This window comes from Myotis lucifugus, unplaced genomic scaffold (assembly GCF_000147115.1).
Source record: "Myotis lucifugus unplaced genomic scaffold, Myoluc2.0 scaffold_208, whole genome shotgun sequence".
NCBI classification, from domain to species: domain Eukaryota; kingdom Metazoa; phylum Chordata; class Mammalia; order Chiroptera; family Vespertilionidae; genus Myotis; species Myotis lucifugus.
In genome coordinates this window covers 2,296,464-2,314,218 of record NW_005871256.1, presented here as the reverse complement: position 1 = coordinate 2,314,218, position 17,755 = coordinate 2,296,464, and the positions used below count along the sequence as shown (strand labels likewise).

Genomic DNA, 17,755 nt, shown 5'->3' with positions numbered 1-17,755 from the left:
AGCTAGGACACTTGGAGGGAGGCAGGGCGGGAGGTGGGAGACACACTTTGAGGATCCCCTTTGTGTCCGGAGCATAAGTAGCCCCCCCTAGAAGTGCTGCCTGTGTGTGTCCCCCCACCCCAGCATCCGGGGACCTGGGCGCCCATTCCCCCCCTCCCCCCGCCCCCCGTGATGCTGCAGGAGTGGGCGGTCGGGCCATCGGAGACAGTCACACCAGAGCTGGGACCAGGCCAGGTTCCACGGGGCCGTGTTGGCCGGTGAAGCCGTGAGTCGGCAGGAGTTGGGCCCAGGTCAGAGCCACGGAAACGCAAGCCTGAGCCAGGCCCTGGGCATGGAAGGCAGAGGCATGTGCACTGTTGGCCTTCGGAGGACACGGGCAGGACGGCCAGGGAGGCGCAGAGAAGCCCAGGACTTCACCTCGCGTCCCCAGAGAGGAGAGGGTGGCGGCCTCATCACCCCTCCACTTCCTGCGATCCTGCCGCGTAACAGTCCACTCCACTCAGATCCCTGACCCCTCAGCTGATTTGTGTGGGTTTCTGTCCTGGGAAACAGATCATTTCCAAGTCACACACGGCACCGGAGGAGCGAGTTGAAACAACAGACCATCAGAGAAAATGCGGGCACCGCTGGGGAGATGCCTCGGGGCGTGATGGGTGGTCAGGGTTCCCGCCCCCCAGGATTCCCGGGGGGGGCCTGTACCAGCAGCTCATTCATGTTCTTTTAAAAATATACATATTTTTACTGATGTCAGAGAGAGGAAGGGAGAGAGACGTAGAAACATCAATGATGAATCATGGATTAAAATAAAATAAAAATAAAAGGAAGTGAATTGACTGGCAAAAAAAACACAGACAGGTGACAAATTGGGGGAAATAATTGCAGTTATATCCTAAACACTGACACGTGAAGAGTCGAATGAAGCCACAGGACGGGGTGGGCCTCTGCTGCTTCCGGCCACGACACAGAATCACAGGGTCCAGGCACCCTCCAGCTGAACAAGTGTTTAAAAAGGGGGAGATACACGAATTGGCAGCTTTTAGCCATTTGGAGAGAGAGAGGGGAGCCCAGCGGGAGGCCAGGCCACAAGCTGCAGCCCAGCGTGGCTCTGAGCTGAAGGGCCACCGGGGTTGTGGAGGGGGCGTGACCGCTGGACTGACAGGGCGGAGAACCAATCAGAGATGAGGAGGCGGGGCTCCCTGGGCTCCCTGGGCTCCCTGGGCTCCGGGGTCTTCCGCTGAGCGGGTCAGAGCACGTGGAGGAGGTGAGAACCCGAGGCCGGGGCCCAGGCAGGCGGGTGCCTGCTCACCTGCCCGGTGAGGCCTCTGCTCATCTGCCCGGGGAGGCTCGCAGGTGCTGGGCCAGCTGCCATCCTTTACCTGTGAATTCGGAAACGAGCACAGAGCAACGCGCCCTGCGTCTTCCCAGCTCAGGCCGAGATGTGGGCACTGCCACGGGCCATCGGTCTTTTCCATCCTGAGAATTCAGGCCCGGGCCGCACGCAGAGCAGCAAGAACTGGAAAAGGCGGTCCTGGCTCCACAGCCCCTTCCGGGAGCAGCTGCGGAGGAGCGCGGGCTCCGTGCGGGATGCGCTTAAGGCTGCCGACTGCGCTCGGGAGCACGACCCCTGTCTGTCACCCCGGGAGCCGGGGCTGAGATCCGGGCAGTGCTCGGAGCTGTAACCGCCTGCTCGTCCTGTCCTGGGACAGGGGAGGGTTCCCTTTCCCTGGGGATAAAGGCGATCGGCCGGCACGGGTGGCCCCCAGGTGCCCGGGGAGCTTACAGTGGCTGTGGGAGGACGGGTAGCCCATAGTGCCATCCTTGGCAGGAGGCCTTACACTGAGGGTGAGCGCATGGCTGTGAGGACTGTGCCTGCGCAGCAGGTGAAAAGACGAGGTTCCTTTTTTACCTGGTTTAATGGTTATTCAACAACAAAACTGTTTTCTCTAGTTCTACATTTGCCGACATGATTTCCTGGGTTACAGGAGATTTTGTTTTTATTTTATTTATTTAATTTTTTAACTGATTGTGTAATATATATGTATTTTGATTTCACAGAGGGAGAGGGAGAGGGAGAGGGAGAGAGAGACAGAAACATCCATGATGAGAGAAAATCATGGATCGGCTGCCTCCTGCACGCCCCCTACTGGGGATTGAGCCCAAAACCCAGGCATGTGCCCTTAACAGTGGTTCTCAACCTTCCTAATGCCGCGACCCTTTAATACAGTTACTCATGTTGTAGTGACCCCCAACCATAAAATTATTTTCGTTGCTACTTCATAACTGTAATTTTGCTACTGTTATGAATCATAATGTAAATATCTGATATGCAGGATGTATTTTCACTGTTCGACACCCACAGGTTGAGAACTGTTGCCTTAACAGGATTCGAACCCGGCACCCTTCAGTCCGCAGCCCTACACTCTATCCACTGAGCCAAACCGGCCAGGGCAGGAAATTTTACTTTTAATCCCACCCCCTCCCCATCAGCTTTTTATTTTTTTAAAATATATTTTATTGATTTTTTTTACAGAGAGGAAGGGAGAGGGATAGAGAGTTAGAAACATCCATCAGCTGCCTCCTGCACACCCCCTACTAGGGATGTGCCCGCAACCAAGGTACATGCCCTTGACCGGACTGGAACCTGGGACCCTTCAGTCCGCAAGCTGACGCTCTATCCACTGAGCCAAACTGGTTAGGGCAGCTTTTTATTTTATTGTTTGATTGATTGATTGCCTGGTTTTATTTTTCTTTTATTTTTACATCTTTATTGTTGAAAGTATTACATATGTCCCCCTTTGACCCCTTCTAGCCCGCCCCCGCCCCCCACCCCAATCTCCCCATCAGCTTTTTGGAGACACAGTTGTATTATTTCACCATAAAGAGGGGTTGATCATTGTCCTGATGAGCCCATTTTTGAAAAGTGACACTTTTGCCCAACAATCCTCCTTCCGAGGTAAGATCTTCTCACCTTTTTCCAATTGTATTTACTGATTTTTATAGTTTTACGTATTAGTTGTGAAATCTAGAAAAGCTACAATTTCTATTATCTTTCCTTCCTTGGAGAAACCATAGCGGGGCATTTATTGATTCCTAGTATTTTGGTGAAAATTCTAGTATTTCAGATAAGTGGACATGATACACCCCTCTGTTCCCGCGCCGGAATGTGGGGATTGAGACACCCTTCCTTGATTCCTCACAGGAGGAAAGACAAATGGGAACCCGGCGTCCCGCCCGGGCGGCGAGCTCTCCCAGCACAGCGCCCCTCCACCGCCGGACGAGCTGGAGACTTGGAAGACGCTCCCTAACGGGACGGCACGCAGACTTATGGGAAATAGTCCCGCTGCCCCGGGTGGGCCCCGGCCGGCGACTTCCGGCGTCCTCCTGCGCATGTGCACTCGGGCTGTGTGCCTGTTAGCCCAGGCGCCCTGCGGCCGCGCTGCTGTCGCTTCCTGTCCGAGCCCAGGTCACCGCTGCCCCTGGTGCCCAAGCCTTGGCCTCTGTTGGGCGACGATCCCGGGGCCTGCGGGGCTGGGCGCTGTCCCGTCCGGCCGCCAAGCAGCGGGCGCGGGGCTGTGCGGGCGGAGTCTGGAGCGGGGACCCGGAGGCGGCCCCGGAGCCCGCGAGCCAGGCCCGAGGAGCTGGGCGGCGGCGGCGGCGGCGGGGTCGGGCCCGGCCCGTCGGCATCGCGGCGAGGCGGTGAGTTCCCGGGAGGGACGTTCTCCTGAGTGTGTGTGTCCCGTAGGCCCAGAGCCGGCTCCTCGGGGACGCGGCTTGGGAGGCGCAGAGGCGGGGGCCCCGGGAGAGAAGCGGCGGCGCCGCGGGAGCCTGGGGGCAGGTCAGCGAGTCCCGAGGGGCGGTCGTGCGCTGGCGGCCGCGGCAGTTCTGGGTCCTCCCGGCCGCGGTGAGCAGGGCTGGGGACTCGCCCCGGACGAGCACACGGGAGTTTGCAGCCGGGAGCGTGGACCGCTTCCCGGGGACCCCGAGTGTCAGAGGCGGAGGGGCAGGCTGCCGGGAGCGGGCGCCCCCTGGACTGGCCTGGGCTTCGTCGGTGCCCCTGCTCCCTGCACCCCCAACACCCCTTCCTCCGCCTCGCCCTCCCCAGGTTCCCAGCGTCTCTAAACGTCCACCAGGACCTAGTTCACCGGCCTAAGCGTGTGCCCACTCCCCTCGGAGCTGCCTGTGCAGTCCCGGTGCCGCGGTTAGATGAGCCTGCAGGGGGCGTCCTGCTCCTCGGTGACAGCGGAAGAGATTGGGCCTGAGAAGGGTGGGACTTGCCCGGGTGTCCGCCTGTAGGTGAGATCGCAAACAGGACTCAGGCTCCCAGGGCAAGCGTTGTGCCCTGTATTATAGTTAAGTCAAAGTTCCTTAAGAGATTTTTTTGTTCTCAAGTTTCTACAAAAAATTTAAAGACTTAACCCTGCTTGAGTGTATCCCTTTACTCAGCATCCTGTGGGCTTCTTGATCTTGTTAAAAGTGTAAGAAAATAGATGACTGTAACAAAATTTCTCCTTTTATCTTCTATATATATATAAAAGCCTAAGTGACCTATCCGCCAACTGTCCGGTAGCTATGATGCACACTGACCACCAGGGGGCAGGCGCTCAAAGTACAGGCATGGAAACATGGAATAGATTGATGAATCTCAGAGAGAAGGGGAGGGGGCGGGGGAAGGAAGAGATTAACCAACGATCTTATATGCGTACTAGAGGCCTGGTGCGGTGGGGTCCGGCAGCCTGGCCTGTGCGGACTGGGCACAAACTGTCAGTCTGACATCCCCCGAGGGGTCCCGATTGCGAGAGGTCGCATGCCAGGCTGAGGGACCCCATCGGTGCACATGCACCCGGCCTCTAGGGCATGATGATGGAGGATTACTTCAATAGGCTTTGATGTTCATTCACTAATGAGAAATGTATCCACTCAGTCACCGAAGGATATGGGAGTTACAGACACACAGGTGGGCTCTCCCTCATCATTCTCCCAGTCACTTCTGAAGGTTTAAAGAGACAGTCTCCCAAGGTGTCTGATGGGACTTTCTGGAGAGTTCTTACACAGGAAGGGTACGTCCTTGGCAGGCCAGATCACTCCTAACTTTGCTGCCTGCACTTTCCTTCTCCAGGTCTGCCTCTGGTTTCACAGTCCTCCTCGTTTTTCCAAGAGCAGCAGAAAATGAATAAATCTCTGGTGAGTTTTTCTGGTTACGTATTTCTTCCCTAGTTTGTTTTATAATACATCTCTTGGAGGTGAATAGTTCAAACTTTAAAATGGGAAGGTAGACCAGATAAAGATATAATCAGACAAAACACAGAGCAGCAGGTCAGCACCACGCATTTATCATGTTTGTTTGTGTAGATAGCATGATCCTCCCGCGCTCTTAAAGCCAAAGTACAGCCGGGACTCGTGTTCTGACATTCATCACAAAAAATGACAAATACCGTCCAATATTTATTTGACTTACATTGACCAGCCAAAAGCAGCCACTTGTTTTCTCATGGTTTTAAAGATTTTGTTGACACCCTAGCTGGTTTGGCTCAGTGGATAGAGCATCAGCCTGAGGACCAAAGGGTCTTGGGTTCGATTCCGGTCAAGGGCACGTACCTTGGCTGCAGGCTCCTCCCCAGCCCAGGCCCTGGCTGGGGCTCATGCAGGAGGCAACCAATTAATGTGTTTCTTTCACATCGATGTTCCTCTCTGCTTTTCTCTCCCTCTTCCACTCTCCCTATAAATCAATGGAAAGATATCCTTGGTTGAGGATTAACAAAAAAAAAAAAAAAGAAGATTTCATCGACGATGTCACTGTAATTGTGACTAGCCGTTCTAAGTAACAAGCCCTAAGCCATTGCCATCCGTGCCTTGTGCCTCCTGTAAGCCAAGGGCTACTGCCCAGGGAGCACTCCGTGCATATAACTTTGCTGGTGACGAAAACATTGCTGTTCCATAGATCCACTGTTGTTAATGCTTGATCCAGGGGTAAAACCAAGGCCATCGGAGGGGTGGCCCTCTCACCCTTCAATTAAGTCTCCCCAGGTATCTCTCCCATCATCTGTTGGGGTTGCACCGCAGACTGTGCGGTGACGTGTCTGGCACAGATTCCTCATGTCCCATCATGGTTTATCTGGCAGCCTGCAGCCTTGATTCTGTCCCTGCCCCTCCCCTATGATCTAGCCTACAGACGCCTGGAGGTTCGCCACTCCCAGCCTCAACCACTCCTGCTTCGCCCATCGGCAGTGCCCGGTGTTGGTTTCTGTACAGATCTTTCCTGGGACTTGGTTTTAAGAGGCAGTTCTTTCTTTCCAGGAGCTTCTATTCTCCTTGGAGGAGATCATTCATAAAAGTAGTTGTGGGAGATGACAGAGCCCCGGCCCCCAGCAGTGCATGGGAAGCTCTGGGGTGAGGGTGAGCACAGCCTGGGTGGAACTGTCCCTTCTGAGTGTGAGGCGAGGTCACTGGGTGGGGAAGGGCCGGTCTTGGTATCAGGATACTGGTGTTTTCTTTTGCTTTTCTTGTGACTTAGAGTCTTAAGTGTTTATAAATTTTTCCAGTTTGAGTCACATTAGTAAACATTGTTTCCCAAGTTTGTTTTGTTTTCCAGGATTACCATATAATTTTGTAATATTTTCATTTTGAAAAATTCTCCCCTTCCGGACTCTGGAGCCATGTCAGTCGCTTTCCTCAGAAGGCCACGCAGACGGCGTGCTAACTGCTGACTGGAGCTTGGCGGGTCTGAGTGTCGTCCTTTCTCCTGATGTGCAGGAGGAAAGAGGACGCTTGCTGGCTCGGGATCCTTGGGCCACAGTCCTTGCCCAGTAGGCTCTCACTGTCCCTGGTGAGGCCTGAGGCTGGTTGAAGTCCTCTGGGGAACACTTTTTTCTCCCGTCTTTACCAACGGGATCCGGTGCTTCCTCCCTGTCCCGGCCATTACGACAGGCCTCGGGAAATGTAAGGCGCCGGTGTTCCCCTCCCCACTGCGGGGAAGCTCGCTCTCGGGGCAGTGACTGGGATGGTCACAAATTATTCTCACTCCCATGCCCCACGTTCCAGCCTGTGTGACAACATCTAACACTTCTCATCCTGTGACCATACAGTTGTCCCTGACAGCGATTGGTCTGAGTCGTCTTCTGAAACACACTGTTACTGGTTGTTCCTTCATCTTCTGTAACTAACCTAAAGTCCTAAATATCTGCAGTTCTGATTGGTTTCTTAATTTGTTATCCAAGTTTCCGAAACCCATTTCCTTAAAATTAAAAGTGCCCGCAAAGCTGCTTTTTTTTTTTTAAATCCTCACCCGAGAATATTTTTTTCTATTGATTTTTAGAATTGGTGGAAGGGAGGGCAGGCGAAGGGGAAGAGAGAGAACTATTGATGTAAGAGAGACACATCGAATGGTTGCCTCCTGCACGGACCCTGACTGGAGCTGGAGATTGAACCTGCAACCCAGGTACATGCCCTGGACCGGGAGTCAAATTCATGACCCTTTGGTGCACAGGCTGACGCTCTAACTACTGAGCAGCACCAGCCAGGGCAGAGCTTCTGTTTTAAGCCAGAGGAAGAACAATGCAATTTCCCCTCTCCTTATGCATAAAAGTGAACTTGGCCAAGCTACTAGTACTTAAAGCTGTCACCAAATCACACATTGGTTTAGAACAGTCACAGTCATGCTGTTTTCAAGCAGTAACAATGCATTACAAATAGAAATGGTTGCTGACCGTTCTTGTGGTGGGCCCTGGTCAGACCTGCCGCAGGCTTACCATGCAGGACAGTACACGAGGCTGCTGCTGCCTGGCTTGCCTGTGGCTTTGGTAACTGGCGGAATTGCAGATTGGCTCCCGTAAGCTGGAGGGACAGGTTTGGACAGGAGCAGCAGCTGAATTTCGGGCATGTTGAGTTTGAGATCTGGGACCTGTCAGGAATTTAGGAGAGAATCTGGGCTGGTGATATACATTTGGTAAATGCCGATACATAGGTGGTAATGAAATCCATGAGGCCAGATGGGAGCACCATCTGGTGAATGCAGACAGCAAAGAGTACAGGAACCAGAAGGGAACCCAGAGCCCTCCGTCTGGGGATGACTTGGAGGGAGGAGGAGCCAGCCGAGGAGACTGAGCAGGAGCAGCTGGGAGCAAGAGGAGAACCAACACTGATCGTGTTCTGGAAGCAGAATGAAGGAGCAAGTGCCCCCTGTTTTCACGAGTGCCCCTCAGGCCTGCGCTCCTCAGGGCAGGCTGCTCCTGACTGTCTGAGTCTCCCCAGCAGCCAGGAGTGTCCGGCTCACAGTCAAGACTGTTTCTTTTTGGGTGTGAACTCTGAGTGAACTCTCAGTGTCTGCCTGAGAGCTTTGTTTCCCTCCCACAACCTGTAACATAAGAGGGTTACAGGGCTCCTGGTTGCCTTGATCAGTGAGCTTGGTAAGCTCTTGTCCCCGGACACCTTGTCCACATCCCCAATTCCCATCGCGCTGCCATTACAGGAGCCAGTGTCATTCAGGGACGTGGCCGTGGACTTCACCCAGGAGGAGTGGCAGCAGCTGGGCCCGGAGCAGAAGACCACCTACAGGGACGTGATGCTGGAGAACTACAGCCACCTCATCTCTGTGGGTGAGCAGAGCGGCTGAGTTTCTAAGACATAGGGGATTTCCCACACATCTTCTGACTTTGAATTTGATGGGATAAATGTGAATAATGTGTTCTGGGCACCAGGAAGGGCATTTACCTCCCAGTGAATCTTGGCACAGCTCAGAGGGGCACTTCGGTTGTGATTCTTGCAAGGCACCACTTTCTGCAGAAGCCCAGTAGCCAGGCTCCAGCTCTCTTTCCTTTCTGTTAATAGGGTGTCACCTTGTCAAACCGGAAGTTATCATCAAGCTGGAGCAAGGAGAAGAGCCCTGGAGAGTAGAAGGAGAAGTCCTACTTCACAGTCGCCCAGGTGTGTTTGGGAGGCGGTGAGGAGGTGACTGCTAACTTGGCAGTGTTTTTCTGGAATTGTTCATGGTTCCAAATCTTCAGAAGTGACTAGAGGTGGTTCGCTGTGTGCTTTAGCTACCTGACTCTCACTCCAAAGACGTCCTCCTTCCCCACAAAGACTTGTTTTAGAGCTTTTCCATGCTTACTTCCCGGAACCAAATCCAGTCGCTTTCTCTTAAACCTCGGGTCTCGCTCGCTCTCGCGGCGTTTTCAGTGACCCATTGTCATAGATTCTTTTTGTTCGGGGCATTCATAAGTCTGTTACTACAATGTAATTTATGTGACCTTGTTAGTGCCTCCACCTCCGTTAAAGTGCATTGCCTCAGATGTGTTTCTGTCCCCACTTCCACTTGTCACTTCTCTTTGAGGTAAGATCCCAGACCCCGACCTGGGCCTCAGCCAGTGAAATCTGTTCACCTGTGTGGTCATGTGGGCTTGTGCTGCTCATTATTCCTGAGCCCCAGCCCTTCCTCATTGTGGTGACAGCAGGAACTGGGTCTCCCTCTTTTCCCGAGTGCTGTTCACTTTGTCTCTCTTCTTTCCGGTTGCTCTTCTGTCCCCAGTGCCTTCATAATGAGGACAATGTACAGAGAGGAACTATGACTCATTCCCCCTCCCGCGCCTCCACAAATGTGGATCTGCTTCCTCCTCCAGGGGTTTGTTCCGTAAAGGGCTCCTCCTGCCTCAGGTCTCCGGGGTTTCTGTTCATCAGGTTTATGTGCCTTATCTGCCCTGTCCTCGGGGGGTACACCTTCATTCTACTTGGATTTGCAAGGTGTGTTTACCCGAAGTTCCAGTTAACCCTTCACTCATTTCACAGGATGAGCCTACAGTGATTCCCTGTTAATTCCCAAGGAACTTAACTTCCTCATCCTCTAAGAATAACCACAATCATAGCCCTGGATTGCCTGGAAATCAACTTTCAGTTGTTTCTAAAAACGCTGCTAAACTCCATTTATTCCACATTACAAAATGTGTTCTGTTCCGGTGATCGTTGTCCCTACAGCTTCGCCTTTCAGTGGGTGTGCTTCATCTGGCCAGATAACACATTCTCTGAGTCGGAGCTCAGATTTTCAAACCCTTCCCTCCTTGAAGTTTTTCCTTCCAACTCTTTCCTTTACTCTAATCTCTTCACACCACTCGTAGGTCTGATCAAGGAATCTATTATCTGATGGTATATATTTTTAGCTTGAGGCTCATTCCTCCCCTGGATTATAATCCTGCAAAGAAAAGAGCATATTCCCTTCGCTGTAGTATGTAACGTGTAGTACACAGTTATTTCTCTTATTATCCGAGGAGCCAGACAGGTGGCAGAACTTTTTTTTTTTGTAATGTATTTTTATTGATTTTAGTGAAGGGAGAAAGAGATATAAACATCAATGATGAGTAGGAATCATTGACTGGCTGCTTCCTGCACGCGCCCTATAGGGGATCGCGCCCGAAACCCGGGCATGTACCCTTGGCTGAAATTGAACCTGGGACCCTTCAGTCTGTAGGCTGCTGACGCTCCATCCACTGAGCAAGCTAGGGCAGCAGAACTTTCTTGTTCCTCATTCAGAAGTAATTTACAGGTCATTATTTCTGAGCATGCATGTCTAGGTCACATCTCATATATCCTGTAGGTACTTGACAGATACCCACGTGACTCAGATTAAGAACAGCTTCTCTAATTTCTACTTAGGGATTCAAAAGCTATAGGAAATAGAGTCATACTTCCTAAGAGATGGGTTTTGGTTAAGAAAAGAGGACAGAGCCCTGTGGAGTAATTTGAAACCCAGAATTTCACATGGGATTTTAATGTTCCACAAGGCTGAATCACTGTGCAAAAAGGATTGTGTGGAGAGTAATTACATTCAACTTTAAAGAAAAATGGAGCTACTGGAGATGAGATAGGATTTGAGAAGTGTTTTCTGAAAGCATGGAAACCCCCTGAGAGGTTTTGAGTAGACCAAGGCTGGAAGTCAAGCAGACGGAAAGAGCAGGAACAGAGGCTTGGGGTTGAAAGGGAGCTGGGTGTTGGCGGTGCCACAGCATCTCGGGACAAGCTGATACATCAAGCCTTACACTGTGGGCTCCCTCTCCCAAGCTGATAGGAATGATGCTGTGTGAAGTTCTGCTTCTCCTCCTCCAAAACAGATCCATCCTTGGAGAGGTATTCCCACCCTCCTATCCAGCAGTGCTTCTTATTGCTGTCACTGGACTCCATTTGTGGCAGTTCTCTCCTGTCTGTATTGTCAGTCATTCATCGGCATCCTGTCTGCTGTTCTGTGTTTCTATTTTACCTCTATACTCAGTTTTGAACAAGATCTTATAAAGTAGTAAAAGTCAAAGATGCTTGTGTTTTTGTCAGTTAATTCCCCCCTTTTGTCACCACTGGGGAGAGGAAGAAGGAGAGAGGGGGAAGAGAGATTTTTCAAACTAAAGAATACGGGGAGTCCTGGCCATTTTTCTCAGTGGTTAGAGCATTGGCCTGAGGACTGAAGGGTTGAAGATTTGATTCTGGTCAAAGGCACATGTGGGGAGGCAACCAATTGATGTGTCTCTTTCCCATCGATGTTTCTTTCTTCCTCTCTTTCTCTCTCTCTCTCTCTCCCTTCCTCCCTCCCTCCATCCCTTCCTCCCTTTCATTCTTTCTAAAAAATCAATGGAAAAAATCTCCTCGGGTGAGGATTAACATACACAAGAAAAAGAATAGGGAAAAGGTATGCATGGAATTATTTTCATGTATGAAGCTAGCATCTATGCCACAACCAAATGGTTATGTATGTCTCATCCCGTATCTTATGAAGGAAGATGTACAAAATTTGGTTAATTTTGCCTCTTTTCAGAAGTCTGGAAAGTCGACCTGATAGAGAGAGTCCAGGAAAGTGAAGACAAACATTCCAGGCAAACTCTATCCATCAACAACAAAACCCTGATTGAAGAGAGAGGTGATGTTCTTGGTAAGACTTTTAATGTGGAAACAAACCCTGTTCCTTCAAGAAAAACATCCTATAAATGTGACTCATGTGAAAAGAGTTTAAAATCCACTTCAGAATATATCAGTAGTGACGGAAGTTATGCAAGAATGAAGCCTGATGAATGTAGTGCCTGTGGGAAATCACTTCTCCATGTGAAGCTTGAGAAAACTCACCCAGGGGAGAAATCTTATGAATTTAATCAAAATGGGGAAGCTTATACTCTAAATAAAGAAAGTATTTATCAGAACATTCATATTTTGGAGAAACCCTTTGAATATATTGAATGCCAGAAAGCCTTTCAAAAGGATGCAGTTTTTGTTAATCCTATGGAGGAGAAGCCCTATAAGTGGAATGAATCTGAAATAGCCTTTCTCCAGATGTCAAACCTCAGTGTACATCCAACATCTCATATGGAAATGAAACCCTATGAATGCAATGCATGTGGGAAATCCTTCTGTAAAAAGTCAAAATTCATTATACATCAGAGGACTCACACAGGAGAGAAACCTTACGCATGTAATCAGTGTGGGAAATCCTTCTGCCAAAAGGGAACTCTCACTGTACATCAGAGAACACACACAGGGGAGAAGCCCTATGAATGTAATGAATGTGGGAAAACTTTCTACCAGAAGTTACACCTCATTCAACATCAGAGAACTCACTCAGGAGAGAAGCCCTATGAATGTAGTTATTGTGGAAAATCATTTTGCCAGAAGACGCACCTCACCCAACACCAGAGAACACATTCAGGAGAGAGACCCTATGTTTGTCATGACTGTGGAAAAACCTTTTCTCAGAAGTCAGCACTTAATGACCATCATAAAATTCACACAGGCGTGAAACTCTATAAGTGTAATGAATGTGGGAAATGCTTCTGCCGCAAATCTACCCTCACAACACATCAGAGGACACACACAGGAGAAAAACCCTATGAATGTAATGAATGTGGAAAATTTTTCTCTCGGTTATCATATCTCACTGTACATTATAGAACTCATTCAGGAGAGAAACCCTATGAATGTAATGAATGTGGGAAAACCTTCTACCTGAATTCAGCCCTCATGAGACATCAGAGAGTACACACCGGAGAGAAACCATATGAATGTAATGAATGTGGAAAATTATTCTCCCAGTTGTCATACCTCACTATACATCATAGAACTCATTCAGGAGTGAAACCCTATGAATGCAATGAATGTGGGAAAACCTTCTACCAGAATTCAGCCCTTTGTAGACATCGAAGAATACATAAAGGGGAGAAGCCCTATGAATGTTATATATGTGGGAAGTTTTTCTCTCAGATGTCATACCTCACGATACATCATAGAATCCATTCAGGAGAGAAACCTTACGAATGTAATGAATGTGGGAAAGCCTTTTGTCAGAATTCAGCCCTTAATCGACATCAGAGAACGCACACTGGAGAGAAAGCCTATGAATGTTACGAATGCGGAAAATTCTTCTCTCAGATGTCATATCTCACCATACATCATAGAATTCATTCCGGAGAGAAACCCTTTGAATGTAATGAATGTGGAAAGGCCTTCTCGCGAATGTCTTACCTTACTATACATTACAGAACTCATTCAGGAGAGAAACCCTATGAATGTAATGAATGTGGGAAAAGATTCTACTACAGATCAGCCTTCAATAGCCATCAGAGGAGCCACAGGCGAGGGAATATGAATGCGCTTGATGTGGGAAGGCTTCTCTGAAGTCAGACCTCATTTTACATGAGAACCCTTTCAGTGTAATGTATTTAACTCCTACCTTTGTTAAGTCAGAGTTCACACAGGGGAAAGTGGACCCACCTCTGTGCATTACTCAAACTTGTAATCCGAGAATTCACAGGGTGGAAACCCCAACTACAAGACACACGACTTGTTGGATACCGGACTGTAAAATGTGTGAACACCTAGAATGTATATACACTTCCATGGAGTCAGACTGTTTCATATATCAGGGAATTCATTCCAAGGGAGATCTGTCATTTTACAGAATGTGGAAAACACTCCTCTGGAAGTTATTAATACTAAAAGTTACATTTCTGATATAATATCAAGTTTTTTGTAATATATATATTGTGGATACATGTACTCCTTGTGTAAATAGAAGCGGTAAGGCTAGATAGCTGATCAGGACCACAGTACAGCCACATTAAACTCATACATGAGTGTGTCCTGAGCATGTAGGCCTTTGTTAACTTGCTTTTTAGAATGGTACATTACAGGGATTGTATGTTCATTTGGAATCATGTGACATATGTAGGATTAACCACTTTAATAGTACAGCCATGTTAGTACTTAGTATGCATTGCCATTGAACTAATATTTGGTATATATAAAGTATGTTTCTTCCTGTACTCTTCCCTAGCACTTACAGATGTATTTGATTATTGTTAATGAACTAAATAACTAAACACTGCCAAAATGAAGTCAGTGTTTTTTATAATGTTCACAACTATATCTGAGTCAGCAAGAGATAGAAAATGATGTATAAAATAGATAGAAAGCTGCATAGGTAATTTTAAATTGTTAATGCCAGAAGTCACAAGTAGTGAGAAAAACTGTAGTATTCATTGAACTCTATACATTTTAAAACTGAACTTAAAATATTCCTGTTTTTATCTAATTTCTCATCTATTTTTATTTGGATGCCTACACAAATGTAAATGTGCAAACCACCATACTATATAATTTAGGAATTATGTGTATTTTTTATATGATAGTATTTTTAAACATTGTGCTCTCCTCCTTCCTGTTCCTGATTGAAGAAAATGTTCTCGTGGGTTTGTGGCAGACATTGTTGAGTAACCACCCTCGCCACTTGCTCCTTACTGTTTGCTTGGCAGAGTTTGGGTATCCATGGAATGGGGATAAATCCTGATCAGTTTCAACCAGTAATGATAATCCCTTTCTCATTACCAGCAATGGGGTGGTCTTGGGACCCAATTCTAGACACATATACAAAGGAGATACCAAACATGTTATTTTTGGAAAAGGTTTCCTCAAATATTCAAGGAATCCTGCGGTTGACGTGGAATCTTGCACTGAACGTTGCCTTGCTGGGAAGTGATGCTTGGTTATGTCTCAACAATGACGTATAACTAAAGTGTGGCAGAGCAGAAAGACGAAGAACTGGGGCCCAGAAGGGGATGCTGAGCCACTGGACCAGCCATCCATGGAGCCACTTCGCCTCAGGACTGTTCTTCTGTGCAAGACTCAGTATCTTCTCCAGCCAGTGGATTTGGCGTTGCTCTTTTATTGATAACAAGATACAAAGTGACATTCTGTAGGAGTCACACAACTGAGAAGTGGACTTTAGGTAAATCATTTCTTTTGAGGTGTTGATATAGAGATTTATCTTGTTTTCTGTAAAGTTTGATGTAAGTAGGTTGAGCATTAGAAACAATTAAGTGTATCTGTTTCCATGAATCGTTAATCACCAACTTAAGGACCTTCGGAAGCTGATATAATCTTTCTTTTTATAATGCATGGCATAAAGTTTGTTTAGGTTCATTCATATTATTCATAGATTGTTGCTGCACTGTTAGTTGACAACATATGGTGTAAGGTAACAACCTACTTTTGTTCCCAGTGGTTAGCCTGATGCCTGTGTTTTTTGAATAATTTATTCCTCACCACTGAGATGAATGGCCACATTTTTTCATTATTTCCACCACTCGTGGCACCTGTTCTGTTGCTCAGCACTTTCCCTCTGTTCTTCTAGGACGATGATTGTGACTGTGCCACAAGACTCAAAGGTCTGGTAGGTTGTAGAGTTCTGTGTAAGAACCATGTATTCAGTTTAAGAGGCCACCCCTTCAGTATATTTGTTGAAATGCTATCTACCAAGGTTTCCACGCTCATGTGTCATCATTATAGCTTCAATACACAGTATGCATTTTAAGTAAAATATTTGAAAAGTTTACATGGTTTACCTCGTTCTTTTTTTCTGATGGAGCCCTACACATAGAAGGGCTGTATGTGTAAGTGGTCCTACATGGCCTCTTCAGTAATCCAGAAATGTAATTGTTCAGTTTCCCAGATGTCTGTGTTGTCATGTTATTATATCTCTGAAGTTAGCATGTTCTGGTTTAACTGGCCCTGTTTCTCCTCTTCCTGTAAGTACTGCCTGTGAGGTACTTGAAGTAATGGTTTGTCTCAGATTTGATGGAATGGGACATCTGAAAAGGTCTGAACTATTCAGGCCATCCTGGAAGAGACTCAGGGCAGAGTTAGTGAAAGAAAGCAATGTGGGCTGGGTCGGACATAAGAACTGAAGACAGTCCAGGCGATGTGAGTACTTGCTTTGTGAACACAGAGACCTCATAAGGAGTGGTGTGAGCAGATTAGGAACCCTGAGGGGTTTTCCAGGCCTGAGCAAGAGGCCACCCCTTCCTGACACGTGGAGGTGAGATTCTCCCATTTTTTAAATCGTCCTAGGGCTAGTGAAGCATTGGTTCAATTGTTGCTCCCATGGCCTCTCAAATAGGCAAAATGAAGACATGGGCCACATTCTACCTGAGACAACGGTCGCCCTCTTTATTCCATTTCACTGTGCCTGGCTGGGCCATCCAGGCAAGCTCCCCAAAGGATGATGTTCCTAGGCCACCTGCTTGCAGATAATGGCCAGCTTTATACAATGCCTCCAATTAAACAGCAAGGAAATACTTCTTTTTTTTAAAGAGCCTCACTTTTTATTTATTTTTTTAAATATATTTTGTTGATATTTTACAGAGAGGAAGGGAGGATAGAGAGTTAGAAACATCGATGAGAGAGAAACATTGATCAGCTGCCTCCTGCACACCTCCCACTAGGGATGTGCCTGCAACCAAGGTACATGCCCTTGACCGGAATCGAACCTGGGACCTTTCATTCCGCAGGCCGACGCTCTATCCACTGAGCCAAACCGGTTAGGGCAAGGAAATACATTTTTTAATCATATTGCTTTTTTCTTCTCATCACAGCGATATCTACATCACAAATAAATTGCTTTGCTTTCCTTGAATTTAAAGTCTTATGATTCCTGCCAAATCGAGGAACTAGCACAGGCTGCTGACTTATTTCCATAGCCCAACTCTGAGATGCCACTGAAGTAAGAGCAGGTCGTGGGCCACAGGACTAGTCTGAATGGGAGCCAGCTCTGCGGGAAGAATGACGTGACTCCTCCCAGGGAGGTTTTGGCAGCCAGATGCTGTCGGGCAGCTGAAGAAAACGTGGAATAGTTTTCTACACTGTACACACCCTCGCCCTCCATGGTGCCTTTATGTGACAGTTGAGCATCAACCTATGAACCAGTAGGTCAGGGTTTGATTCCCAGTTGGAGCACATGCCCAGGTTGTGGGCTCAATCCCTAGTGTGGAGTGAGCAGGAGGCAGCCAATCAATGATTCTTTCTGATCACTGATGCTATCTATCTTTCCCTCTCTTTCTCTGAAATCAGTAATAATATATCTTTTTAAAAAAGACACTATCAACACAGTAAAATGCAACCCTCAACATGGCAGAAAATACTTTCAAGTAATTTGGTGGCTGTAGGACCACATGACCTACACAAATGACAGGATCACATGACCTACACAGACCAGAGCTACTCACTCTTCATTTACCTGGAAATAGGCTTTTAATCAAATTCCACTTTTCCATCTTCACATCTGAACACACTTAATAACATATACAAAAGCCATGAAATCCACTGGAAAATAAGGGATAAAGAAAAGAAACAACTAACCTGGGATTTGCTCATTTTTTGTTGTTCTTGGAAGAGTGTGGAAACCTGGGAAGGCATTCCTGGAAACTGGAAGAGGAGGAAAGAGGAACAGAATGAGAGCTGGCTG

At 47.9% G+C, this 17,755-nt stretch overlaps 1 protein-coding gene across 2 annotated transcripts; it reads left to right on the top strand.

Annotated features, from left to right (window-relative positions):
• Positions 1 to 3,416: 3,416 nt before the first annotated feature.
• On the top strand, positions 3,417 to 15,846 carry ZNF12 (zinc finger protein 12). 2 transcript variants are annotated; one of them, XM_023761430.1, is made up of 7 exons: positions 3,417 to 3,696; positions 4,103 to 4,349; positions 5,117 to 5,181; positions 8,465 to 8,591; positions 8,824 to 8,919; positions 11,786 to 11,899; positions 14,845 to 15,846. In XM_023761430.1, exons 3-7 carry the CDS (start codon positions 5,167 to 5,169, stop codon positions 15,021 to 15,023), a joined length of 531 nt encoding a protein of 176 aa, XP_023617198.1. In that variant the 5' UTR covers positions 3,417 to 3,696; positions 4,103 to 4,349; positions 5,117 to 5,166; the 3' UTR covers positions 15,024 to 15,846. The 2 variants fall into 2 exon arrangements, with proteins under 2 accessions (XP_023617198.1, XP_023617197.1); XM_023761429.1 differs by having other exon boundaries at positions 11,786 to 14,978.
• The last annotated feature ends 1,909 nt before the right edge of the window (positions 15,847 to 17,755 follow it).

Coding starts and splice junctions, on each gene's coding strand:
- ZNF12 (XM_023761429.1), top strand. Junction 8,592..8,823: donor CAGCCACCTCATCTCTGTGG/GTGAGCAGAGCG, acceptor TTCTGTTAATAG/GGTGTCACCTTGTCAAACCG. Junction 8,920..11,785: donor CCTACTTCACAGTCGCCCAG/GTGTGTTTGGGA, acceptor GCCTCTTTTCAG/AAGTCTGGAAAGTCGACCTG.